This window comes from Aulonocara sp. 'chitande type north' Nkhata Bay, linkage group LG18 (genome assembly GCF_057382095.1).
Source record: "Aulonocara sp. 'chitande type north' Nkhata Bay isolate Kocher_YH1m ecotype deep benthic linkage group LG18, A_spYH_male_GT1.1, whole genome shotgun sequence".
In the NCBI taxonomy this organism is placed as follows: Eukaryota; Metazoa; Chordata; class Actinopteri; order Cichliformes; family Cichlidae; genus Aulonocara; species Aulonocara sp. 'chitande type north' Nkhata Bay.
Window position 1 is genome coordinate 24,187,134 of NC_141361.1, and position 25,983 is coordinate 24,213,116.

At 40.4% G+C, this 25,983-nt stretch overlaps 2 protein-coding genes and 1 long non-coding RNA gene across 3 annotated transcripts in view; 1 reads left to right on the top strand and 2 right to left on the bottom strand.

Moving 5' to 3' along the window:
• Positions 1–1,573: 1,573 nt before the first annotated feature.
• On the bottom strand, positions 1,574–12,131 carry nmnat3 (nicotinamide nucleotide adenylyltransferase 3). The gene is made up of 5 exons (XM_086270862.1): positions 12,061–12,131; positions 8,924–9,069; positions 6,549–6,732; positions 4,545–4,606; positions 1,574–2,273 (listed from the first exon to the last, which is right to left on the bottom strand). The coding sequence occupies exons 2-5, from the start codon at positions 9,033–9,035 to the stop codon at positions 1,858–1,860; spliced, it is 774 nt and encodes a 257-aa protein (XP_086126988.1). The 5' UTR covers positions 9,036–9,069; positions 12,061–12,131; the 3' UTR covers positions 1,574–1,857.
• A 2,160-nt stretch (positions 12,132–14,291) lies between these two features.
• clstn2a (calsyntenin 2a) overlaps positions 14,292–25,983 on the top strand; it is a 162,636-nt gene continuing 150,944 nt past the window's right edge. The window contains exon 1 of the mRNA XM_086270899.1: positions 14,292–14,471. Coding sequence (XP_086127025.1) covers positions 14,399–14,471 — 73 coding nt within the window. The 5' untranslated portion in view covers positions 14,292–14,398. The remainder of the gene's footprint in view (positions 14,472–25,983) is intronic.
• Positions 24,308–25,537, bottom strand: LOC147308620 (uncharacterized). Its single transcript, XR_015126134.1, has 3 exons — positions 25,472–25,537; positions 25,184–25,270; positions 24,308–24,483 (listed from the first exon to the last, which is right to left on the bottom strand). It is a non-coding gene; the product is annotated as an uncharacterized LOC147308620 (long non-coding RNA).

Below are 25,983 nucleotides of genomic sequence, written 5' to 3' on the forward strand. Positions count from 1 at the left end.
CATCATCATAATCGCCACTATTTAGTATCAATGGAATAGCAGCGCTTTCAGCCATTGGTCTCAGTGAGAAAACACCTCCCGTAACCGAGCAACTGTCAGGATTACTTTAAATCCTTTGGTGGAAGAAACGCGGGCCTCACAGACACAGTGTGTGGATGACAATGGTGAAAATGAATAGAGCCAAGAAGGAATCGCTGTTGTTAGGAGAGGCAGCTGCTGGGTAGAAACACCCACAGTGACACTCACATAAGAAATACGAATCAAAGAAGAAGAGAAAAGATGCAGATTCAAGTCTACTTACCTGGAAGCCTAGCAACTAAGATGTACACTCACTGGCCACTTTATTAAGTATTTATTAGCTTACTAGTACAGCTCTGGACCTCCTTTTTGCCATCAGAGCTGCCTTAATTCTTCATGGCACAGATTAAACAAGGTGCTGGACACCTCAGAGACTTTGTTTCATATTGACATGAAAGCATCACACAGCTTTGCTGGCTGCACATCAATAATGTCAATCTTCAGTTCCACCACATCTCAACGGTGCTCTATTGGATTGAGATCTGGTGACTGTGGAGGTTGTTTGAGCACAGTGAACTTATTTTCACGTTCAAGAAACCAGTCTGAAATGATTTGAGCTTTGTGACATGGTGGGTTATCCTGCTGGAAGCAGCCAGTAGAAAATAGGTGTACTGTGGTTATAAAGGGATGGACATGGGCAGCAGCAATATTCAGGTAGGCTGTTGCATTTAAATGATGCTCAGTTGGTACTGAGGGGCCTAAAGTGTGCCAAGAAAATATCGCTGGCACAATTACACCACCTCCACCAGCCTGAACTGTTCATACAAGAAAGGACGGATGCATCAGGATGCAAGGAGACTGGAAAAACTGGTGAGAAAAGCTGTCTGTGTAACTGGAGCCACTTGAGATGGTTGGAAAGATGCAAACTAAAGATCTTAGAAGCCATTCTCAACAACTCTGATCGGCCACTTTACAACATCTCTGTGGAAAAAAAGATTCCTCTCCCTTCAATGTAAAATAGATAAAGTCATTCGCACCCACAGCCAACAGGCTTTTCAATTCTCATACAAATAGCAGACGAGCCAACGCAGACATGCGAATTTCTCTCTGGGATCAATGAAGATGTTCTTACACGTCTTATTCTACATGCCTAAATGCATCATGTAGCTGTCGTGTAATAAGATATTTACATTAATGAGCAGCTGAACAGCCGTGAATCAAAGTGTATTCTTGTGATATGTGATGCACATCATACTTTATTCATGATTTCTTTTCTTTTGTGTCTGAACTTGCGTTTAAAAAAAATTTTTTTTTTCATATAATTGAATTGTCTTGACTTTCTTTGTTAAAGTGAGTGTATCTGTCTCTATGTCAACAAATGTTTGTGAACTATATAAACATCTGGCACATAGATGGGAAATAAGACTTCAATATAAAAGTCTTTTTAAATGTTTTAAATAAATAAAAACCCCAGCAGTCATTTTACAGCCTTTTTTTGTCGCGTGTGTGTTTGTGGGACTTGGGCCGACGAAAGCATAGAAAAATAAAATAGTCATGAGGGAATACAAAAAACATTTATTTGAATGAATAGAACTGCCATCAAGTCCAATGAGTAAAAACACTGAATGGTGAAAAATCTCTAGGAAAAAATGTAGGATGAAGATGTGGCTCAGTATTTGCATCACTTCTGAAAACACCATGTCTGTGTTTGGATGCTTCTTACTAAAAAAAAGAAAAAAAGTTAAAGTGATGCCTGGAAAACACACTTAGGCCAACAGAGCTTCCATTCCCTGAAGACAAGCACTCATCTGTGAGTGAATTCACCCTTCGAGGGCTCCATCAGTCGTCTAGACTCTTTACCGGCTCTTGTGCCTGCTTAACGAGCGGCCTCAGCACCGCGCTCTTATTTCTCATCTCGCTGTCTTCTGTGTAAAGGTTGTGCCGGTGAATATATTCTATCACAGAGTCTGGAAGCAAGTACTTCACACTCAGACCCCGTCTCAGTGCCCGGCGGACCTCCGTGGCGCTCGTCTCGTTCTTCACCCACTCCCTCACGTGGAAAATGTTGTGGCTGCGGTAGGACAGCAGGTCCGACTCGTGCACGGCCCGCTCGGGCTGCAGCTCCCCTCGACTGACGCAGACGAGGCCAAAATGCCCGACCAGCTCCTCGACGTGGTCGTCCCGCCACAAGCCGGGGATCTTGAAGGTGTCTAGGAAATCTGCACCACACAGAAGCTTCAGCTGGGGAGACAGATCTGAGTGGGGTGGCAGAATAAAACAGAGAAGATGACTATTTACACACTTTCTAACCAGTTTTTAATGATAAAACAAAAACAACGATAAAACACGGTGTGACAAATATAACAAACTTAGTTTATTTTCCCTCCAGAGATGGCTTAAAATATGCAAGGGTCTATTTCAACCCCTCCAAATTCATTGTTTTTATATCCATCTACACAATTTTAATCATCTTCCAGCACTATTGGTAACATGTTGTCCTGCAGCTGGATATGCCAGTCCTCTTTCTGAGCAATCACAACAGCAAAGAGTGACACAATCCTCATGTGCTCCTCTTTTTGAATACAGGGACAGAGTTCAGTGGGTTCCTGCCAACTGCCTAGTCCACAACCAAGCTTAAAAAAAGAAAAAAAAAAAAGTACTTTACTGAACTGCCTCCTCGAAGAGTCCACACACTAATAGGAAGCAAAATGTAAAAATTGAAGGCACCAGTGATGTGAATATCAAAGAAAAAGAAAGTGAACATTTTGCACCTGGACAGGGCAAATAAAATGCACAACATGACTAAAACGGACTTGTTCCACAAATTACACAACTTAGATATTCATATCGCTCGAGGCTTAAGAAAATTATAACAAGACTAATTATTCTAGGAATTCAGCTTTCACATTAAAAACTTAGAAGGTTTACATAACCCCGATAAACTGCAATAAAAAGGAGACTGAAGCAGCAGGCTTTTTTTCTATTAGATATCACGAGTTTCTGTGTTCATTTTTATTTTTTGTTTCTCACAAAATGTGTCATCTTTATATAAAGCGGTGTGCAAAAGCAGTAAACCCCAGAAGGCATCCCTGTAAATGCACCGTTATAAATCAAAGTTAATCTATGAAAATGGGCTAAGAATTCTAATTGGCTAGCTTTCATTTATAAGATCTATCTATCTATCTATCTATCTATCTATCTATCTATCTATCTATCTATCTATCTATCTATCTCCATTTCTAAGCAAAGTCAGCATACTAACAGACTGACAATAAAAAATTCAACATCTTCCTGTTTAACAGAAGAACACAAAGCCCAGCTGACGCAGAGGGCTGACATGAATGTTTCACTCTTCAAAAATACTACAAGTTTCACTTTGAGCTGACGGTGGAAGAGTCTACGAATCATTAATACTACAGCAACACTAGTGAAAACAGTAGTGGGAGAATGCAGCATGGCCAGATTTATTGCAGTTAGGTGCAATGAACTTGTGATCTTGGTTGCCCTGAAGACGAGGACCAGGTCTGCAACTACTCACAGTCTACTGCCATCTTTCAAAGCAACTTTGGTTCGTCAAGACGGCAATAAAACAGCAATAAGACTGCTATCCGTTTGTAACTGGATGGGCCCAAGTTCACAATTAGATGCAATCTATTTTGACAATTTGGCAGTTAACTGTGATAAATCGCCAAAAATCACCAATCCGCATACACAAAAAATCAAATTAAACACAAATTCATTTAGAAAAGTCTTGAATGAAGGAGCAATAGTAGCTTTCTCACATGCAAGGACTTAATCGATCTGAACCCCTCCCCAGTTGCTGCCCGATGGCAATCTAACTGCAAAATGACATAGGAAAATAACCACAATACAACCATCAAATCGAGTCCCCTATTGCGAAGAGTGTTGCAGACAAGTCGTACTCATTGATGTAGACTAAATTACGTGGTAATTATATGCAAATGCTTGACTGTCTGTCTGAGAGTGACAACACTTAGTCCAAATGGGACCTCACTGTCTGGAGAACAGGCTGCCTCCCACCAGGTGACCCATGCAAATGTATTGGAACTGAAAGTAGTCTACCAGAGGTTGAAGAGGTTGCATGCTCAACCTACGGGGAACACGTTATGTTGGTTTTATGGTCCCACAAATGTGTTAGTCCACACACAAGATTTCAGTCGGAAAGAGGGGGGAAGAGATCTGAGATGCGCTCCTGTGCAGTCCTCCAAGACCTCGACTGTGCACCTGCTCTTCTCTGCAGCTGGTTGACTGACCAACAACAGCACAAACAAGAGTCGTACCACATACTTGACTTGGGCAGCCATGCTGGCCCATAAAAACAGCTTTTTCTCATGCTATTTTCACTGTAGAGTGAGGAGCCATAAAGGGACAAGATTTCATTTTCTGCGGCTGTCTTTAAAATGTGCATGTTTTGTGATAATAAAAACATCATATAAATACCTCTAAAAATCCTGATAACACTCTGTAGTCAAGAGTTTCTAAGCTGAACAAAAAGAGACTCTTACTCGAGTTGTTGTGCATTCCCACGCTCCGCTCATACTCCTTCAGAATACGCCTGTAATGATACCTGACAACCAAAGGAAAAAAAGAAAAGATACTGATACTTTGTTTTTTAAACAGTTATGTGGTAATACATGCAGTTTTCTTTCATTTGTGTTTGTGAATCCAACCATTTCCTCTTTGTCCTCAGTTTTTCTGTTGTTTTGATCATGTGCAGTGCATCATTCCTGCTTTGTGCAGTAACTTACTGTTCATGCATGTGCTGAGGTAATCCACTGTTCAGTCTAAACATGTCAATAAAGCTTTACTGAAGTGATTAGAAAAAGGAAAAATAGCCACGACTTATAGAAAAGCCTTTAAAAGAGATGAAAACCTTCACTGTTTTCAAAGCTTCTTAAAGTTGTTCTGTATGTAAAAGTGTGTGCGTGTGTGTGTGCGTTGAATAATGTGTGACGTGGCCTGCTCACAGACTCATGACAACAGTCCACTTCATGGCTTGATCAGCAAACATGGCTTACAGCAAGAATGAGACACAACTGGGCGTGTGCGTATAAGTGTCAGGTGTGGTCAGAAGTTACTATCCACTCATTGTGGGCATGAATTTCATGGTAATTTGGAGCTTTTAATAATTCCTCTGAACTGTTCTTTTACCAGGGTGGAACGATTGTACACCATACTTCTTTAATGACTTAAAAAACACAAGAACTGGGTCCACAACTCTGAATTTTCTCTAGTCTACAAAAAGTCAAAATTATACACACAGGCTCAAATATATACATACATTTAATAAAGGCTTTGCAGTGTCTATTAACTTGACAAGGGCTATTAACTTCTCGTTGGTCATCACAATTGACTAAAACTGGTTTCTAGTTACAAACATAATGGGATTTATTGATTAACTAATTAATTTACTAATTTGATTAACCAATACTCAGAACAATTGGAAATTCCAATGAATTCAGTGAAGATTGATGAAAGAGAGTTGTAGATTTACACAAGTTGAGAAGGTCTCTAGGAGTCATTTCTACATAAATGTAGATTCAAGAGCATCAGTTCAAACAACTGTACCCAAGTACAAGTTATTTAGGTGGAACAGCACTTTGCCAAAGTCTGGGAAAAGATCTGGACTGTCACCATCAGATAAGATGAAACTGGTTTGGATGACCAGCCTCAATCCTGGTCAAGAAGTTGCTCACACCTACGGTAGGCTAACGCCACCCCCCCTCCCCCATCCTAAATTGGATAAGCAGAAAAGAACAGATGGATGGATGGATGGATGGTTCTCTTGGGTCAAATAAATATGAAAATTCTGTCCAGTTAACTTGTGTGTTAGTGAGCGAGCAAATACTCAGTGGGGCCTCTTTCCTATCCTTTCGCTCAGTGCAGCACCTCTCTTCAAACATATTCATCGCTCAGGCAGCCTTTTGCCACTAAACCGTTCCCAGTTGGCCAATGAATTTAACAGCCCGTGGTCCTAATTTCACCCCATGAAAAAAAACAGACCTGATATGGATCCAGTCTAGTCTAGCAGCCCCCAAGAGACTAAAACCATAAATTAGGCAGGAAACCTGGTGGCACTCTTACATAAACAGCACAAGCTTGCATGATAAAGGGCTCACAGAGGGGCAGCAAAGGACAGTGGATCCCTGCGAACTCTGCTGGTAAGACTAGGATGATCTGATCTTCTTGCACATTAAAAAAAAAAAAATCATACATATGACATGATATGAGACTCTCTAGCTATAGAATGCAGTTATTATGACAGGAGATATATTATTTGACTGGAAATACACAACACAATGTTTCAACCAGTTCAATGTTTCTGATTAACCATCGAATTGCCAGGGACTTACTGACTGTGCATGTAATTGTCTGTGAGGTGTGTTCATAAAGGGTGACAGGAAAGAGAAAGAAAAACTGTTTCAACCATTCACTTTCTTGCACAATATCGCAAGATTTTTTTAAATTTTATTTTAAAACTAATCTCCAGCAGTAAAGATGGTTTATACCTCATAGTGACCACTGTCTCCGTCCAGTCTGGCTGCTGGCTCTCCCATTCATCAACTGTGACCCAGTTGGAGCTCTGAAGCGCCAGCTCTGCCATAGCAACACGATGCTTAGCCAGTACTAGGCCTTGCTTTCCATAGCTGTCACTCACTGGGGACACAATGCCACCCACCACTTGGTACTGGCCTGAGGGGAGAGAAGATTAACAGAGTTTAACTGGGTCACGACAGCGAAAAAGAAATGCAGCTGTCATGTATAACAGAGATAGTGGCGTTGATACAATTAATGGTTCATCAGATCTCACATTTGAGGACAAATAAGACAATTAATCTCTTTATAACGGAGTGAGAAAGGTGGGTGATCGTGACAAGGTGTCTCAAATCATACTATGTCATCAATTTTAGAAAAAGGTGTGTTTATTTAGCTGACAAAGTTGGAAACAATCAGACACAGGAGGAAAAACGTCTACTGTGATTTCTGAATGTCAACCTCAAGCTAGTCAGCTGATGCCTTATAGGTAAGGGGGTCGAAGGGAAAACTGTAAGAGCATTAATGTTCCTGCATGTTGAAATGCTGCACTGTGTTCAGAGCATCTTTACGATGTAAATGTCCTGAATTTATATAAGGACGCTGTGTCTGCTGAAGCTGGGATTGTGTGGCAGAGCAGATCAGAACATAAAGCTTAGGGTGACTAAGCGTTTTCCACACAAGAGCCTCCAAATCACGGAGACGGCCATATATTAGCATTGTTTGTATGATTGTATGGGATTCTTCATACTGGGGTCTTAAAAGATGCAGCAATTGATTTTTTTTTTTGGCCACTAGGGGGCAAAAGACCTCCATTGCCTGCTGGAACAAAAAAAGAGCCTAATTTTGCTTGCGGCAGACACAGAGCACATTAGCATTCGTTTGGAGTTGTGTTTATGGCAACTTGACATAGGTATTCAGCTCTCTCTTCTCCAGCTAGTCTTAAAGTTTGCATGTCTGCTCTTTAGCGCTAGAAAGGTCGTAGGGAGTTTTATCAGGGATTGGTTGCCACGGCGGCAAGGAACAAGACAAATGACAGGGCGACACTCAATCAAACAGTAGATTTAAAGGCCACAAGTGATAAACAATGAGCTAGTTTAAAGAGCTCTGAAAAGTGGCATAGTTGGGTTGTAATACATCACATATATATAGTACTGTGCAAAAGTCTTGAGCCACCCCTCATTCCTTTATATTTTGCTAGGAAATTGTTTCAGGGATTTATTGAAATACATAGATTATACATGGAAATGCAGCATATTAGGCACAAACAGTTGGTACAAGTCTGATGAGCTTCAGAGTCAATGTTTCGTATGAACACTTTTATTCTTCAACACAGCCTGAACTCTCTTAGGCAGGTTTCTTTGCAATTTCTTTAAGCAGTCTTCAGGAATAGTTCTCCTGGTTTCCCGAAGAACTATAAGCTATTCTTTGGATTCTGACTGACTTTTGCTCTGTTTTCTGTCAAGATGATCCCACACTGCTTCAGTAACCTTGAGGTCCGGGCTCTGGGGAGGCCAATCCATGACTGATAGTGTTCCAACGTGTTTCTCTATGCAGGTATGCTTTTACTGATTTGCCGGTGATTTTTGGGAAAAAGAAACAAAGCGGTCGCCAATTAGACGCTATCCAGATGTTTATAATTCCATCAATTTTTACTTTTTGACAGTCACCCTTCTGCTGAGACCATTTCTGATGGGGCTTTATCATGAACAGTAGATGGATCAACTGAAGGGTCAGGTGCATCTCTCAGGTCCTGCTATACTTATTCCTTAAGGACACGATTTTCAGATACTGTTCATCTGCTGTAGTTTTTAGGCCTGACATGTGTGGGTCTGGGCTCCACTTGTCCAGTTTCCTCATATTTCTTAAGGACACCATACACACCATATGCCAACTTTACAGCTACTTGCTCTTTTGGGAACCACCTTGTTGCAAACATAGTATTTTAGGTCTGTCTAACAGTTACATTTGGCATTCTTTGTAGAATCAGTTAAGAAAATGAAAACAAATGATCTGTTTTGCAACAGGCTATTAACAACGTACCTAAAGGCACGTGAGTGGGTGGCTCTTGGGTGAAGAGGTTTAACAATCAAAAAACATTCCTCTGAAATTGGGCAGGTACAGGGACTGGACTGAGTGAGTGAAAAAGCAGTCAGTGTCCAAAGAAAAACTTTGAAAGTCCTTCAGAGAGGCTGGATAACTATTACTCATTGCTTGATTAGTTGTAACTACAAAGTCTATTAATCAGTGGGCTTTATGGAGGAGATCTTACAGAGGCTGGTTTTCTTTAAAGTCAAACGATACAGCGATACACAAATGATACGGGGATGTAGCGTTGTCTGTATCTGACCTGTGCTGTGCATGTGGTCTCTGGCCAGCTCGAACAGCCTCATGTGCTGGTTGGTGATTGGATTAAACGAGCCGCAGGCTAACAAGACTAGTGGGACACGGCGGGCGGCCATCTTGGTTTAACCTCTCACACCGCAGTCAAAGAACCTTAGAGGAAAGTGAAACAGAGTATTAGCCAGAGTCACGTGATGGGACAGAAGACGACGAGATTCAAGGAAGACAGCAATGAGAAACAGTCCTCTTCTGGAAACCTCTGCATGTAATATAAAAAGAGATTAACACCACACACACAGATGAGCACAGTCTAACCCCAGAGAAGAAAAAAATAAACTCAGGTTCCGATCTTCTAACAATTTGTCAATGGGACACCAAATCCACTTCCAGAAACACCGAAAAGAATAAAGGATGCGGTGTTTTTCTGAGGCTGAGCACCGGACGAAGTAAACAGCTACAGTGCAGTTTTGTTTTACTGTCCGTGTTTGTGTGTGTAAAGAGCCCAAAGGGAAATTAACACCAGCCACTGCTCAGCCAACTCACCACTCACTCTGCCAGGAATCCAGCCAACATTTATTTCACTTTAAATTAACTTTCTTGACCAAAGTTCAGTGAGTAGTTTATCTCAACATTTAGATCTAAAATGTTATTAGTTTGGGATTTCATTCTAATAGGCATCTGTGTGAAATTGCTCATAATTAGGAAATTAATTCTTAAGTAAAAGGTCAAAAAATGGTTTTATGAGGTCATACTGAACTCAACCTTTGACAATGAAAAGAGTAATGACTCTATCCTTGATTGAGTGTTTGAAGCGCTTACATGAGTAGGATGAATGTACAAAGACAACAAAATGCCTCTGGCCACAGTTGTTGGCAGCATAGAAGCAAATAGCAATCCTTCTGGATTTTGGGCTTGCCTGATACCACAAAGGTATGCACCACTCTATCTGTGCCTACACAAAAACGCACCGTCAGTGATAACACTAAAATCCTTTTTTTGTTTTTTTTGCTTACCCAATTCAGGGTTGGGTTGGAGCCTCGACAGGCTGCCAGTTTGTTTCAGGGATACGCTCACATTCACATCTACACCTAATTTAGAATCACAGATTTCCTGAGCCCAGAGATTTCAAACATAAGGCCCGGTGGCCAAAGCCTCCAGCAGCTGTTCACAGGACGGCTTGAAGATGTGAAGTAGAGTGTGGATTTTTTACTTTTAGTAAGCAAGTCAGTAGAATGTATTATCTGTATCATCTTTTGCGACAAAGATCAAAGATCAAAAAAATACATAAAAATAAAAAAGCAAGTCTAAAAAGATGAGTTTTTAGTAGTTTCTTGAAGGCGATCACTGAGTCCATAGATCAGGTCAGAGGGAAAGATTTCTATTGTCTAGGGGGCCACTGTAGCAAAATCTCCATCTCATTTAGTTTTCAGCCTTGTATGATGCACAACAACTAGGCCCTAATCACATGACCTCAGGGACCCACTGGGGATGAATGGGTGTAAATGTTTACTGATGCGAGCTGGTGCTTGTCCAGGAAGAGCTCTAAAAGTCAGAACCAGAATCTTAAAATATACTCTGAATTTAATGGGGTACAGTACAGCTGTTCAGCAACAGTGTGACTTGAGTACAAGTGAACAATGAATTACAGTAATCCAAATAAATCCATGAATAACAATCTCCAGTTCAGTGCAAACCAGAAAAGGCCAAACAGCAGCAGTCTGGATGAATCCTCCTGAGGTAGTACGGTCTCAGGCGCTGCGTATCCAAGCAGGGACATAGAAGAAAAATTCCTCTCCATGGAAACTCGCTAAACACAGGTAACCAGAAATGCTCAACGTCACTTATCAGCCAGTCCCTCACTTCCAAGAAAAGTCTTAGCTTCATCTGCTCTTCTCACTCTCCTCTTCTGTGGTCTGTGTGTACCCAGGAGGGCACCAATGAGGACGCCAAATGAGGCAGTAGGGGATACAAAATGCAAACACAGGAGGTTGAGGCACATCCTGTGTTTTATTTTTCCACTATCTACTATACAAATGCCTGTTTTTAAAATAGTGTGTCGATGGTTTAAAAAACAAACATTTTTTTCTGTAAAACAATATAAACTTTATATTTTATAACTACAGTACAGCCTGTGCAATGAGCTCCGTAATCACTCATCTGCCTGCTTTCCTAGGTGCTCGGCTGCTCTTCTATTCTTTACATCACTTCCACGCGACCTACCTCATACCCATCCTCACCTCACCCAAGTCACTCAGACACTCAGCCAAGCCTTCATCCTCATCTTCACCACAACCAGCATCTACACATCCGGTGTGTCCTATCCTAAATCGTGTCCTGCTAGGATTATTTTCTGCCATGCTGGGTCACCTGATTCTAATTGCAAATTAATGGCGAAACAAAATTATTTCTCTATTTCACTAAATCATGTTCAATTCTTCTAAATGTTCTCTCCTTACTGCGCTTATATTAAGACATGTCAGGGATTGTTTAGCTTGTTTAGATACGTTTAGTTAAACGTGCACCATATAAATGGATGTATTTAACCAGTAATTGTAATTTTGCGTATGAACAACAACCATGTTGAAAGAAAAAGAAGCTTTTGAAACAACTTCCTCTTTGCAGAAAGCTTTTAGTTTGGATGTGGACACTTACTACACCCTGCCTCACTCTGACAGAGTAATCAGACTCTTCTAGGTCATCTGGCAAATTCATTTTCACAGTTAGTACACTTGCACGCATTTCTACAATATCAACTTTAAATAAAGCTATGCAAGCAGGATCTCACACGCTCACTCCAACCCTAAAGTGTGTTTTTCTGTGAATACTCTACAACTCACATCTACTGGCAAGGCAAAATACGCCCCTTTTTAAATCTAAGTTTCTAATGATGTTTTTAAGGCAGAATAACGTATATGTCGTAGATTGTAACATAATGAAGTTAATGAAGTAAGTCAAAACGCCATCAACATTTGAGGAAGCTGTGACAGTCCACCTTGACATTGAGCAGGCAGCTAACAGTCGCCAGCTTAGCGGACTAATAAACCAGGCGTAACGCGATTAATCAGTTAAAACAGAGCACAGTCAAGCAGGCGTGATACAATCCACACAGTGATTAAAGGCAGTAGCGATAGTTCGTTTCATTACCTTCTTTTCACATTGTTGACATTTGGCGAGTGTGTCACACTGATACCACTCCCCCCTTCCCGTGTTTGGAGAGGCGCTTGTTTGAAGGTTCCGCAGATAAAACCTGGCTGAAGTGCGACCCCTGGTGGATGAAGGTTACAGCGACGGAGCTCTCCGTGGTACTGAAGTACGTGCAAGTTGTTAACAAGTCTTTGTAATTAAACGTAATAACGGTGCCTTTTCATTTATTAGATGCACATTAAAGAGCAGTGTTACTTTTTTTGCGCTCAGTGCTGCTGCATCTGTGGGCAATGACGGCATCTTCCCAGAACACCTTACAATTAGAAGCTGACCTTTACAGCAGTGCAGCATCAAACACCTATGAGCTCCAGGTAACCTTTCATTCTATTGTTGTAAACTGCTTGTCAGATGAAAGGGGAGAGCACTGTACAACACTAACTGACTGTCTGTAGAGCAACCTGCAACTGATTACAAAAATGGCCACAAATCCCTTTTCCAATAACTCTGCTTTGTAGCGGAGGTACGAGAATAACTTTAAAAGAATGTAAGCTTTCAAAGAAGTGACATGGCATTTAGCGAGCCATTGTTATATATCACTATAAAAATAGAGCAAGCCCTTTCCTGTGGGGACAACTGCACCAGTTTCATATAGGGAGCAGTGTGTGTCAGTTAAAACCAACAATGGAGGCTTTCAGATGTGTTCGTGTTCACACAAATGGATGGAAGTTATCACTGATCTTATATTTATTGCTGTTTGAGGTAAAAATTAAGATATCGCAGTGAGAATCCAGTCCCCTAATGAATGAAACTGTTTTCTTTCAGTTACATGAATAATCTAGCAGTGATAAACTGTTGATAAACTATTGAACAGTTTATCACTGCTAGATTATGCCATGACTGCTCATAAACGGGAAAAAAGGAAATTAATCCAACCTACTTTGTTTGAAACATTAAGATTAAAATGAGTATTTGTCAATAACACAAGAAGCAGTCTTTTAGTGATGCCACAGTGATTTTCTCCCTTTCCCTATACTAAATAATTGCTGACCTGATGGCTTCACTGCAATTAGAAAGACAGCCTGCACACCATCTTCCCCCTTGTCACTGCTCCGCTGTGACTTAGCTCCCATTAGCCATGGAAACAGCCAGTCAGGAGCATGTGTGTGTAAGTAATCGCATGTGCATGTAAATGTGGCCCTTCTTGGACTTGTATGCGTGTGTTTTCTGTCTTTGTTATCCTCTTAACTCTCCTGAGGTCTGCCTTCTCTCTCTTGCTCCCTCTAATCCCCAGAACACACACCCACACCCAGCAGAAGAGGAAGCAGGAATATATGTGTGTGTGTGTGTGTGTGTGGGGGGGGGGGGGGGGGGGGGGGTGTAATTGAAGAACATGTGGTCCTCGCAGAAAACCAGTGATTCTGCCACGGGGTGGAAAGTGAAAGACTCAAATCTGTGAGGGGGAGTATAGCTGTGCTCTTCAGAGGCTCTTGTTAGGAGGATACAGCTGGAAAAACATCTCACTGTGGCAGCTGCTTCATTCGATTATAGCTATAAGAAAATGCACTTTACTTCTTAATTAACATACATTTCCCAGATGTAGCATATCTAAGATAACTGAGATGATTAAGGGAGGGTAACTGCTAATGACCTCACTCAAAGATGCTCGTGGTTGCTCACTAATCTAAACACTTAAATGGTCAGCAGCAAGGTGTGGCAACTGACACTCCAGTGAGCCTGGAAACATGATGTTACATTTACATTGTATTAGTCACTGGCAGATTGGTCCAGGGGTTTCATTATCAATCCTCACCCCGTCTTGACACTAAAATACTAACACATTGACACTCTTCTCAGACAGATCCTCCCTGCATCCCTCCCTTCACATCTCCTGCTCCTTCTCTCTGAGAAACATTTTGTTTTGTCAAGTTTGTCAAATAAAAGCCAAACTGGGTTTTTTTTTCAACATAAAAGCGTGCAATTTTTCAAAATTTTCGCAAATCTATTTTTAGATCCGTGCAATAAAGGAAATGTTGTCTAAAAAAGAATTTCTACTCCATGTAATTACAATGCTGTTGTAGTATTTGAAATGCTTCAACCTTTACAGTCGGTTGCTTTATTCTATTTTGAAAAGAAACTCCCGGAAGTGTTGGTGCGTTGACGCTATTTAAACGCCAGCCTCTCTCTCCCTCTTTGCTTACATTAACACTGACTGTCTCTCGACCTGCCGACTATCTGTCGCGCGGCCGGCCAGCTGAGAACATCCACGCGCTCGGGAGGTGAGCGAGGATATTTGGAAGAGGACAGGACGCAGAGACATCTCCTTCACGGCTCGACAAACATGCACACACTCGGGGTCCCATTTCTGCTGTTTTGGCTTATCTGGGGCCACTCCTGCGCGCTCGGTGGAAAAGGTAGGAACAAAAAGGAAAAAAAAAATTAGAAAGCGTGAGAAAAAAAACTTGGTTTCGAAAATCTTTGCCCTCTTTTTTGCGTTTGAGTTGCACAAGTTTGCAATGCGAGCGACAGCCGTCCGTCGAAGAACTTCGCAGTCAGGTTAAGCTGTCTTGAAGTTAAGCTGCATTTAAATGATTTTTTTCTTATGAATTATTGGCCAGTGGTTAGCTGAGGTTTCCTGTCTTGGCTGTCAGTTACTGTGGCAGGTGTTCAGTTAATTGGAAGTTTCCAGCGTTGAGTAATTTAAAAGAGAAATGTGTTTACATGAAACCACAACGTTAGCATCAGGGGGTCACTTATGATAATTTTAATTTATGGCTAATGAATTTGCCTAATCGTTTGCTTTTATAACTCTTCAAATGTGTGTTTTTGTACAAAGAAAGCCTTAACATTCATTCAAATTTTCATTCTAAAAGAACATTTAATCTAAAAAATGTTTATTATTGTGTTGTATCAGACATGACTTCAGTTACATTTTACAGGTGTTTGCATGCTGTTGAACTGGTCTTCACATAACCTCCTCTGTTCTCAACAACTGTACTTGGCCTGGATGCCTTTGAAATGCAGGACAAACATGACATTTATGGCAGTTATGTTTTTGGTCATGATTGGTTGGTTGGCCAGTGATCTGAAGATGATTTCTGTGCTCAGGGAGGGCAGCCATGGTTGGGATGCTGTATTCCATCACGTCTTCACCCTGTGATACTCACATCTTTCTCCATCTCTCTTTCTCCGGCTCTCTCCCTCTCTCTCTCTCTCTCTCTCTCTCTCTCTCTCACACACACACACACACACACACACACACACACACACACACGCACACGCACACACACACACACAGTTCTGGCTGTTGTTGCCTATGAAGGGCAGCATTGGTTTACAGTTGTATTAATTGGGTCTCTGGAGTGAGAGTGCTGGGCTGACTGGCTGTCTGCGCTCAACCAAACATTATCATTATTTTTCTTGTTTATAAAAGACCTCCATATGGCCTGGAGCCAGAGGGAACGCTAACTAGGTTTAGATTAAGTTGAGAGAATTGACTGTTTTCTGTAGAGACTTCAAAGACTCATTAAGTTTTCAAAGGTGAGTATAAAATGTGTGAACTTGGCTTTGATTGCTACGTATATAGTAAATCCGTCAGTCAGTGGTGACTATGCAGTGCATGCTTGGGTCGTAGCTCTCTTTTCTTTTTTTCATGCTTTAACACCATAATTTCACAAATGCATGTGAGGAAAAAAAGTAAAAGGTTTGAAAGGAGTTGTTGTCACACAATCTTGAACCTTTGGGAAGTGAAGTGTCAGCAGTTCATATCACTTTATTGCACACTTCTGCCAACAAATCTTCAATGCAAAGTAGACAATGGAACAGACACTCGTGCGAGCAAGAATCTATAATCAGTAAATTTTATCTTAGGGAATGCCCATACAAATACATTTTAATATCAACCCGTGTAGCTTTTGCTACATTATTTGGAGAAAAGCTCTTAGTCTTTGAATTCAGGTGTTTTCAGTCCCTTTGCTGCAGGTGTGGAAAATCACATACATCAAATTTCTCATCAAATTGTGAAAGAATGGGTTGTCCTAAAGAGCTCATTAAGTTTGATAAGAGCCCAATGTTAAAACAAGTTAGTTTGTGATATCTCTTCCCTCTAGATATTCCACAAGCAGCTGTTAGTGGTATTATTGCAAAGTTTAGGAACCACAGAAACTCAACAGCAACTCAGCAATGAAATGGCAAACAATGGAAAGTTACAGTGCAAGATCATCAAGTGCTAAGGAGCAGAATCTGTAAAAGTCTCCAACGCTCTGCTGACTCAATAACTACAGAGTTACAAACCTCCTCTGGCATTAATATCAGCACAAAAACTCCTGGAGGGGCAATGTGTAGGTGGCCCAGTGTTTTTGTGTACATAGTGTAAGTTTATACCTGGTGGAAGTTTTGAAAATGCTTATGACACAACACAAAGAAAACGCTCCCGGATTTGGTTTTAGCCTGGATTTGCAGAAACTAAGAGGTTTTGAAAGATGAAGCAAATATCTGTATTTTTTTTCTTTTTGTCTGGGTATTTTTTCCACATTGCCATGTTTTTTCTGGCAGTGGATAATATTCCCCATACAGCTTTAAAATGTCATGATATTTTCTTTCCAAGCACTGAAAATCTGTCCTCTACGTATACTTTCAGTAACAGTTCCAGCTCATCATCTGACTTTGGTCCCAGCAAAGAAACCATGAACATGCATTTATAAAAAAAAAAAAAAAAAGCTATTCAAGTGTAGAACCAGAAAGTAATATATCATCCTTTGGCTAGCTAATATAGGTATAGCATATCTCAGTTTTATTGTGCACTGCTCTATACCGCTCTTTGGCTGACTCATCTGTATCATTAGACCTTCTAGCAAAATATTCCCATTTTTCTCTTTTAAGAGTCCCACATTCCCACCGGGGCTTGGCATTTTTCTCAGTTCAGTTTCTTGCCTGCTCCAGTCGCTGTTATCATAAGTTATAGCGGCACATGTTTGGTATTAAAATATGAATCTTTGACAATCACAGTAATATTGCCCGACCTCAATGCAGTGCACAGTAACTGAAGGCCAAATATTGTCTACTAAACATTTAATGCAACATCTGAAATGCCTTTAAAAATGGTCTCTAAATGTCAATGCGATGTCCTAACACTTGACAAGGCGTTGTATTGTGAAGTACCGTTTTGAAAAAGAATAGATCAGGGCCTGAGAGTGCTGGTTGGATGTTTGCTTGTTGTTTAAACAGACAAAGAGCGATTTTTCTTTTGCATTCTTGTGCGTCTGTGCAGCTTCTTTGTATTTACAAGCTTCACAAGCTCAGCAGAACACATTATATACATGAAACAAAGGCTTTCAGCTGAATACCTTTACATAAGAAGTCGGGGAGAATAGACCAGAGCAGACGAGCGCCAAGAGAATCTGAAGGGTGCTGGGAGAGAGAGAGAGGGAGAGAACGGCAGGAAGAAATTGAAAACAAGACCAGATTTATGGGTGTCTTTTCAACAGAGCCATCCAGCTGCATTATCCCCGCCAGAACATAAATCGTGAAAGCGATGTGGAACGCAGAAGCATAACTCAGGTTTTCCTCTTCTGTGCAACGACTGGTGAAACAATGACTAGCGGGAAGTGCTCTGCCCATCCTGTCGCTCTTTTCCTCTTTACTGTCATTCATGCCCATTCTATTCCCTCTATTCCCTTTAATTCCCCCTGTTTCTTCCCGGTTGTGTTTTCTCTGCCAGCCTCTCTCTTTCTTCCTTTGACTCTGTATCACTCTTCGCTGTTCTGCTCCGCTGAGCTGATGCGATTCAGAGGGCAAATGTCATAGAGAGAGAGAAGTGTTTCGTCATTCTCCTCCTCGCTTCTTTTTTCCATGCTTGAGCAGCCTTCGTTATGATTTCCAGAGGTAGCGCTGCTCCCTCGCTCTTTCTCTCTCTCTTTCATAGCCAGGATTCAATTCCAAAGGTTTATGGGCTCAAGTGAGATGTATAAATGAAGAGGCAGTCTTCTTTCTGTCTTACTTTGCCTTTTCTCATTTGGCGTGTGTCGCATTCTCACTCTATCCCGGCTACCTCTATTACTGGCCACCTCCTCGGTCCCATTTATATTTGCTCTCTTTCCTGTAGCTTGCACAGATTTGACTTCTGCTCTTTTATTTTCCCCTCAACTTTTCACCTCTCTGCTTTGCAATCATGTTTTCTAAATGAGAAGGTACAATATGTTTGCTGTGCGCAGTAACGGTTAGGTATTGACTTAAAAATGTCCTGAGCACCAACGTGTGAAGGAATGCTCGGTCTGACTCCTGCAGAGAGTATATGCAAATGAGGGTAGATATGCAAATAATGTCCTAATTTGGGTGTTAATTACTCAGCACAGCTAATTATAATATGTCTGATGAGGCGTAAGGTGGAGGAGAGGAGGGAAATGGAGGGGCTGCCATTGGATGATGTATGCACGGCGATAACAGTGTGTGTTTGTCCGGGTGTGAGGGGAGAGAAGTGCTGGTGCTTAGCACTGTGTGTATGCCAGTATTACACCAGCTGGTCCAATGGCCCCGGTGGGGCTTTCTGGTCAACACGGCTCAATATGTGGAGGATAAACATTGCATGCAATGCTGACTTCTGAAAGACAACCTCCTGCACTCTTCCCCTGTTATTTTACTAATGAAGTGACACACACATTCACACACCTAGACACTCCTGTACTTTAAAAAGTACAGGAAGCAAACACTTTATTTTTTTATTTACACACAGTAATTAGCAGCCACTGAGCTGGTGCTATAGAGGAGACTCAGAGTGAAAGATGAAAGAGGAACAATAATGTGCAGATGGATTTTCTACTGTAACAATAATCCATTTTTATTTTTATTTCATTATCCTCTCAGCGTATGTTAGAAATAAGAAATATATGAGGCTTTATGACACATATAATCAACTTGGACCTCACATTTCACAAGATTGGCTTCATTTGTTTGTTGGCCTCAGTAAAGGCACCAGTTTGAGTAATTTGGACTTAATTACATCAAGCACCAAAGGCATTTTCGTTTCTCAAATGGTCAGAAAAATAACAATAAAATCCAAATTTATGTCAAATAAGGTAACACGATCATTTGCTTTGATGTGTCCACATTGATCGTTTTCACTGTTTACTGTTAATCCTCCGTACCCCCAGAAAAACCCAGATGTAAAGATGAAATCAATAACAAATTAAATGTATTAGAAAATACTTGAATTTCCTGGTAAATGATTCCAAACACAGGGGAAGTTCATGCTTAAAAGACTCAAGCTGCTTCTTCAAAAATAGCACAATGTGTGTACCTCAAGTCAGATGGTCATTAATCTTTTGGACATTAGCGCAGTGAACCAGAATGAAAGCTGCGAGCAGCAGTTATGAATCCTGTGACACTTTAGGTTCGTTCTGTTTGTGCTCATGTGTCACGTCTGCATGGCAGTTTTCTTTGAAACAGTCCTTGCCAGCAGAGTAAGACCGAAGTGATGCTTTTATCATCTCGGCTGACTGTGACAGTGATTGTGTTTATATTCCAGCCAGAGTGTAGGATTATAAATCCTTGACTCTTTTTGTTCATAACTAAATAAATGGATGCATTTATAATTTAGCAATTTAATTGCTTAAGTGCAATTGTTTCAGTGAGTAATTCTGTTGCTTTGATGGCTTATTTGTTCGTACTTACCTTTCAGGAAACATGGGAAACGTGGCTAAGTATTTGCAGAAAGAGTAAACAAAGTTTGAGTTCAAGTAAGCTGTGTTTTTAGTGCTTAGACAGCCATGCAAAACTACCAGTATTGAAATGGCTTGTCCTCAGTTAACATTTAAATAGAGCAATGTTGAACAGCGGCTTACAACTTGAACTGAAATGCCGTGCCTTTGCTGTGTCCCATGAGCCGGTGTCAGTAAAGCGTTATCAATTGTCTCTATGTACACAGGCCTAGCAATCCCTTATTAAACAATAGACTGTGGTCTATTGTGACTCATGATAAAGCCTGAAGTTATGAAGACATGCACCACTGCGTGCTGTTTTAATTATTATTCCAATACAAACTTATTAGCCTGCAGTGTGTTTGCACACCTAATAAAATGTGTTAGCATTGTGGTGTGTGTTCAGTTCCAACCAAATATAATATAAACCCCCTACACACACACACACATACACGAAGAAACACACACATGCATACCCACTCACGCACACAAAGCTCTTTTCATGTTACCCCGAACTCAACTGAGTCATCTCCTTCATCTCTCTTTCAAGTTGTCTTGTGTGGGTCTCTTGTACAGTCAATCCAAAGCATCGCTATATGCTTTGAAATGGCTTTATGTTTGATTTTTTTATTGCTTCTGATTTCCTCTTGTAGAGACCGTGAAAGATCCTTGTATTTTCCTTTGTGAGTTATGACTGTGGGATATGGGTGAGGTGGGCTCAAAGTGAGACTGCACAGTTCAACATCATAGGTGCTCTGGGAAGCCATGCCAAGGGAAATTCTTTTAGGTTTTCTAATACTTTGTGTACAAGGCAGCTGAATGTGTGATTGAAAAACAAATCACTTTGAAAACAAAGAATACCTTGAGAAAAACCACAACTCTGTGTGTGTGCGAGAGAGAAGGAGAGACAAGAAAGAGCGAGAGAGGGAGTTTGTGGGCTTTTGCTCACACCTTTCGTCGGCATGCACGCACCAGGTGTACCTGGAGCTACGATTGCTACTCAGTAAAAAGGGATCACAGGAGGTGAGGGGAAATGAAAGCATGTCGCTGAAAAGAAAGGTTTAATTTTCATGAGTCATCAGTCACAAGAGCTATCTGTTTCTCTTTATCGGTCTTCCACCATCCCACCTGTCTCTATCTGTATCATTGATTTTGCCACATATTCTCCTACTAGCAGCACATTATGATTGAGCTTTGTATATGTGTGTGTGTGTGTGTGTGTGTGTGTGTGTGTGTGTCATTACAAATATCCCAACTTCAGATCACTTTCAAATTCCATTTTCTCCTTCCTTTGTAAAGCTGCCAGTCTGGGGCCTCACCTCACTACAGAGAGGTTGTTTTTGCCTCTGTCGCTGCCTTTCTTGTCTCCTCTTTTGTCCTCTTCCATTTCTTCTCCATATCCCCCTTGCTTGCCTTGTCTTCCACTGCCATTATAAATCATTTAGATGGTGTAGTTATAAAATGTAACTGTGTTTTGAGGTGACATTGCTGTGTTCAATTTTGTGTGTTCGTGCATCACTTTTGTACAGTGTGTCTCTTTGTGTGAGTGTGTGTGTGTGTGTGTATAATAGATTGTTTATGCAGAATCCCTTTATAGCAACTTGCTATTTACCAAGAGCTCTGCCTGAGATGCAGACAAATTTTGATGTGCTTCTTGAGTTTTGGGCTTGGATTTGTAAGGTTTGACCTCACTGTGTAAAGTGCCCTGAAATAGCTTGTGATTTTGCAGCGCTTAGATAAACTCAAATAGACTGCGATGTTAAAGTTGCATGAAACAAAATGAACATTTCTCTTACAGGCACATCAAAAGTAGATTAGTTTTGTTACTTGAGAGTGTATGTTCTCTTGTATAACAACAGAGTTTGCAGTTTTCCCACTTTAATTTTCTCCCATAAAACAATAACCTCTTTGATGAAATATCAAAGGATTTCTTCTTTTCATTGATTAAAGTCTTGTTGGGCAAATTTTTTTTTACTTAGCTGCCTAATAACACACTCAAGTTTCAAAGTTGTATAAAGAAAAATAACCACAGCAGTAAACATCAAGGGCCATTTTTATATTATTGAACAGAGATAGGTGCCCTTTAATACAATTGCCTTTAAAATTTACACTTCAAAGAGTTGAGGACCCAAACCCGGGTCAAAGAAGACCAAGTAAACGTTCAAACTAGGGATGCACTGATACTGATGCTGGTATCGGGTATCGGGGCCGATACTGTAAAATGTGTGTGTACTCATACTCGTAAAAGTTAACCGATACCATGAACCGATACTAACTTATTTCATTAATCAGAGGGTGGCTTGTCATTTTTGTTGTAGTTTTTTAGATTGGCCACTAGGGGGACAACCCGCGCTAAACAGGCACGGGTTAGACGAGTCAGACTGGCAGCTCCAGGTAAAAAAAGAGAAACTGGAGGCTGCTGTAGCTAGGCTAAACAAAATGTCAGCAGTGTGGACTGGAACAGCCAACTTTAACTCAGGTTTTGGAAAAGCGATGAAAAATGTCAAGAGAAAATCCACGGGCAGTTAAAATAACAGAGGCTCTGACTCATTTTATCGCTCTGGATGACCAGCCAATGCCAGTCGTGGAAAACATAGGATTCTTCTCAGCATACTCGAGCTGCAATATGAAATTCCCAGCCGCCCACACATCAGGGAGATAATGGTGCCAAAACTTTCTAAAGAGGTAAAGACAAGCAGTGTGTGCGCGATGTCAGTCCTTGGTTTAACGGCACAGTGGACTGATGATCCACGGGCAGATGGGGAGTTCGTTCGCCAATGCCAAATACTTTCGTTATTTTGTTTGTTTGTTTACAATATGGACACTCTGCAACAATTTAAAAGTTTATTTTATTCTCAAACCTAATTTGTATTTATTTTCTTCCAAACAGAAGTGTTTATTTATTATTCCGAAAGCTTGAGACAGTGCCAATAGTTCAGTGATATTTTGTTAAATTACAATGTGGAGACTCTGCAATAATTTAACAGAAGTGTTTATTTTTCACTTGAAATTTTTTTGTGGTCATTTTTATTAAGATATTATTCATTATCGGCAGAGAATAAAATAAAACCTGTCTTTCAATTCATTGCATTTGTGTGTGTGTGTGTGGTAGAACTATCGGTTTTTGTACTCTGTATCGGCAAGTACTCAGATCCAAGTATCGGTATGGTATCGGTTTGAAAAAATTGGTATCGTTGCATCCCTAGTTCAAACCCTTTAATTTAAGGCTTAGAGTGCTACACAAATAGGCTGTCCATGAGGTAAACAACAGAGAAATATCAATGTTTTAAAAATGAATTCTGTACAATTATTCATCTAATGTTGAATAATAATGTTTTTATTACTTTGCTCCTCTGTGATTAGCCAAAGTGCCCATGGTTTCTGGGTGTGTGCGTAACTATATCAGCTGCTGCGTCTAGTAGATTTAAAATTGAGATGTTACTGTTTCTGTTTAACTTGATGAAGATGCAGTTTAATTGAACACCATGTGTTTGTTTTAAAGCACAGTTGTCTAATAATGTACAGGTTGGACACACTCACTCTTATGAATGATTAAGTGTGATCAAGCTTTTGACTGTATTTATGATAAAAGTGTAACTTGGACAGAAACAAGATTCCTGATTACCTGAAAATGTTGCTTTGATCTTGTTGATTAATGCAACACCAAAAGTCCAGTGTCTGTAAAAAGAAAGTATGTTGAGTTTGTCTGAAAGGTTAGAGGAACAGTCGTGATTCAGCTGAAGCTGTAGTTGTGTTGACACAATAGTTGTATTGTGTTTAAGCAGCAAAGCCTACAAAGCTCAAAGGTAGACCCTTTCTAAATCGTAGCCACGTTAATGAAATATTGTGGGAAAGAGCAGCACAGCATTCAGCATTTATATACACTCAACAAAAATATAAACGCAACACCTTTGTTACTGCTTCCATTCCCCATGGGATGGACGTAGAGACCTAAAATTCATTCCAGATACACAATATAACCATCCCTCCCAAACAGTGGTGACAAATCAGTCCAAATATGTGGTAGTGGGCACCAGAGGCGGAGCCAGACATTTGAAACACCCGGGGCTTAGCCCAAAAGGATAGTATGCATGTGGGATTTTTTTTCCCTGGGGGGGGGGGGGGGGGGGGTAGAAATGACTGAAAGATTAATTGGCTCTGTTTTGAGTTTTGTTCAAAAAAGAATGACTTCATATGGGGAAAAATATATATCACATGTGCAGAACACCTTAAACTAGTTTTTTAATTGAGCAGCAAGGCAGAACAAAATCAGGGCTGTATCAAGACACAGGGACTAAACCCCAATTCAACCAGACCAAGAACTGATCCAGAATTAAAACAGGACTACAACAGTTCAAAATCAGGACTACTTGGGACTTAACCAAGACAGAACCAGAATCAGAACTAGATGATAGTAGCACTAAAAATCATCATAGACCTGCACTACATTTATTTTTTAATTTTACCAAAGTACAATATTTAGATTGAGAAAAGTTTATATAATTATTTAGCCTTGTTGTGCAAACAAGCCTGCATAACTTAATAAATATAGAATTTGAAAAATAACAAACCTAAAAAGAAACACTAGGTATGAGATACATGAGTACCTATGATACGGTGATACTTTTGGTAAACAACCATTTGACTAACATGTGTGTCTCACCTGCTCTTGTTCATCTCTGTTCTGTCCTCATTCTCCATCTCCCTCTCTGTTCCTCTCTCTCTCTTTGTGCTGACAATCATCAAATATACAGATATTTACAAACTCTTCAGATAAAAACACAAACACTTTTTAATTGTAACATCAAATCAGACCAAATGTTTATTTTTTTTAGATTGATAAATATAAAAAACATATTTGTTAACTTTAAGAGTAAAGAGAGAAATCGTCTGTATTTCTTAATTGCAAATGGCACCAAATTGTATTCAAAATTGAGCCACACTTATGGAGCTCCATAGTTCTTTTCCTGGTGTTTTGGTTGACATCTCTTGATTTTCCCATGTCACAGAAACAGGCTCTGTGTTTTGCCTTATATGCATCCACAGCTGTGCCACCTGTTTACTCACATGGACTCTACTAACCTATCAGAAGCTTCTTCAGCTCAGAATGGAATCGTCTGGAGTTTTCTTATTAATTAACAATAAACTTAGTGTACATGTACTCCTAAATTTGATGAAAGTGATAAAAAACAGAAAGCTCTGTCTCTCTTTATTGTGACATTTAACTAATTCAAAAGATATTTCAATATTTATCTAAAACAAAAGTTTACTCTAAATTGATGTTGTGCAGTAAAAATGTTTTATGTTTTCTCCCTAAAGTGTAAATATCTGGTTACAAATGTGAATATCCTGCTGTGTACTGAAATCCCTCTTGTTTTGCATACAAATATACTGAACAACATACAAAGCATAATATATAAAATAACATTTACCTGAGTTTTTCTTTGAAAGAACCCTCTAATGTCCATTCTTATATTTCAGTACATAACTGAAACCGATTTAGTCGGGGAGGGTAAGAACTGAAAATATGAAATAAACACACGTAAGCTAAGAATCTCTAAAAAAAATAGCATTTGTTCGGCTTTTCATTTCGCCATTTGTTGATTCACTTGAAGAGCAAGTAACGTAATATTGGTCAAGTGATCAGTTTGATATCAATCTTTCGTGATGCACCGTCATATTTACATTATTTGTACGGTACGAATGATTTGCTTTGGTACCTGGTCAAACTTAAGCTCTCCTTAGTATGGCTGGCTCCGTCTCTCCAACAGCGCACTGACGGGCAGCAGCTGCCCTGCCCCCTCGCTCAGTCGCTTAGTGCCTGAGCTTGGATCATACCAATATCAGGGGGGGATTCACGCACAGTCGTAAATTCCCACAGTGTGCACTATGTGCTTCGAATATTGTGTGTACTTTTTGTTTTATACAGTTGTCAGCCAGGCATCTAACTATGAAAAAATTGCACTCCAAAATACCCCGGGCTTCTGACAAAACAACCCGGGCTTAAGCCCAGTAAGCCACCCCCACGCTCCGCCCCTGGTGGGCACATCTGCCATATTGAGATAATCCATCCCACCTCACAGGTGTGCCACATCAGGATGCTGATCTGACATCATGAGTAGTGCACAGGTGTACCTCAGACTGCCCACAACAAAAGGCCACCCTGGAATGTGCAGTTTTTTGCGCTATTGGGGGTCTGGGGACCCAGAACCGGTCAGTATCTGGTGTGACC

Excerpts from the sequence above, each read along its gene's own strand:
- nmnat3 (XM_086270862.1), bottom strand. The coding sequence starts at position 9,035 with ATGGCCGCCCGCCGTGTCCCACTAGTCTTGTTAGCCTGCGGCTCGTTT. Across the intron at positions 6,733-8,923 it reads AGACCACATGCACAGCACAG|GCCAGTACCAAGTGGTGGGT; the intron begins GTCAGATACAGA and ends CTCTCCCCTCAG. Across the intron at positions 4,607-6,548 it reads GAGACAGTGGTCACTATGAG|GTATCATTACAGGCGTATTC; the intron begins GTATAAACCATC and ends TTTGGTTGTCAG.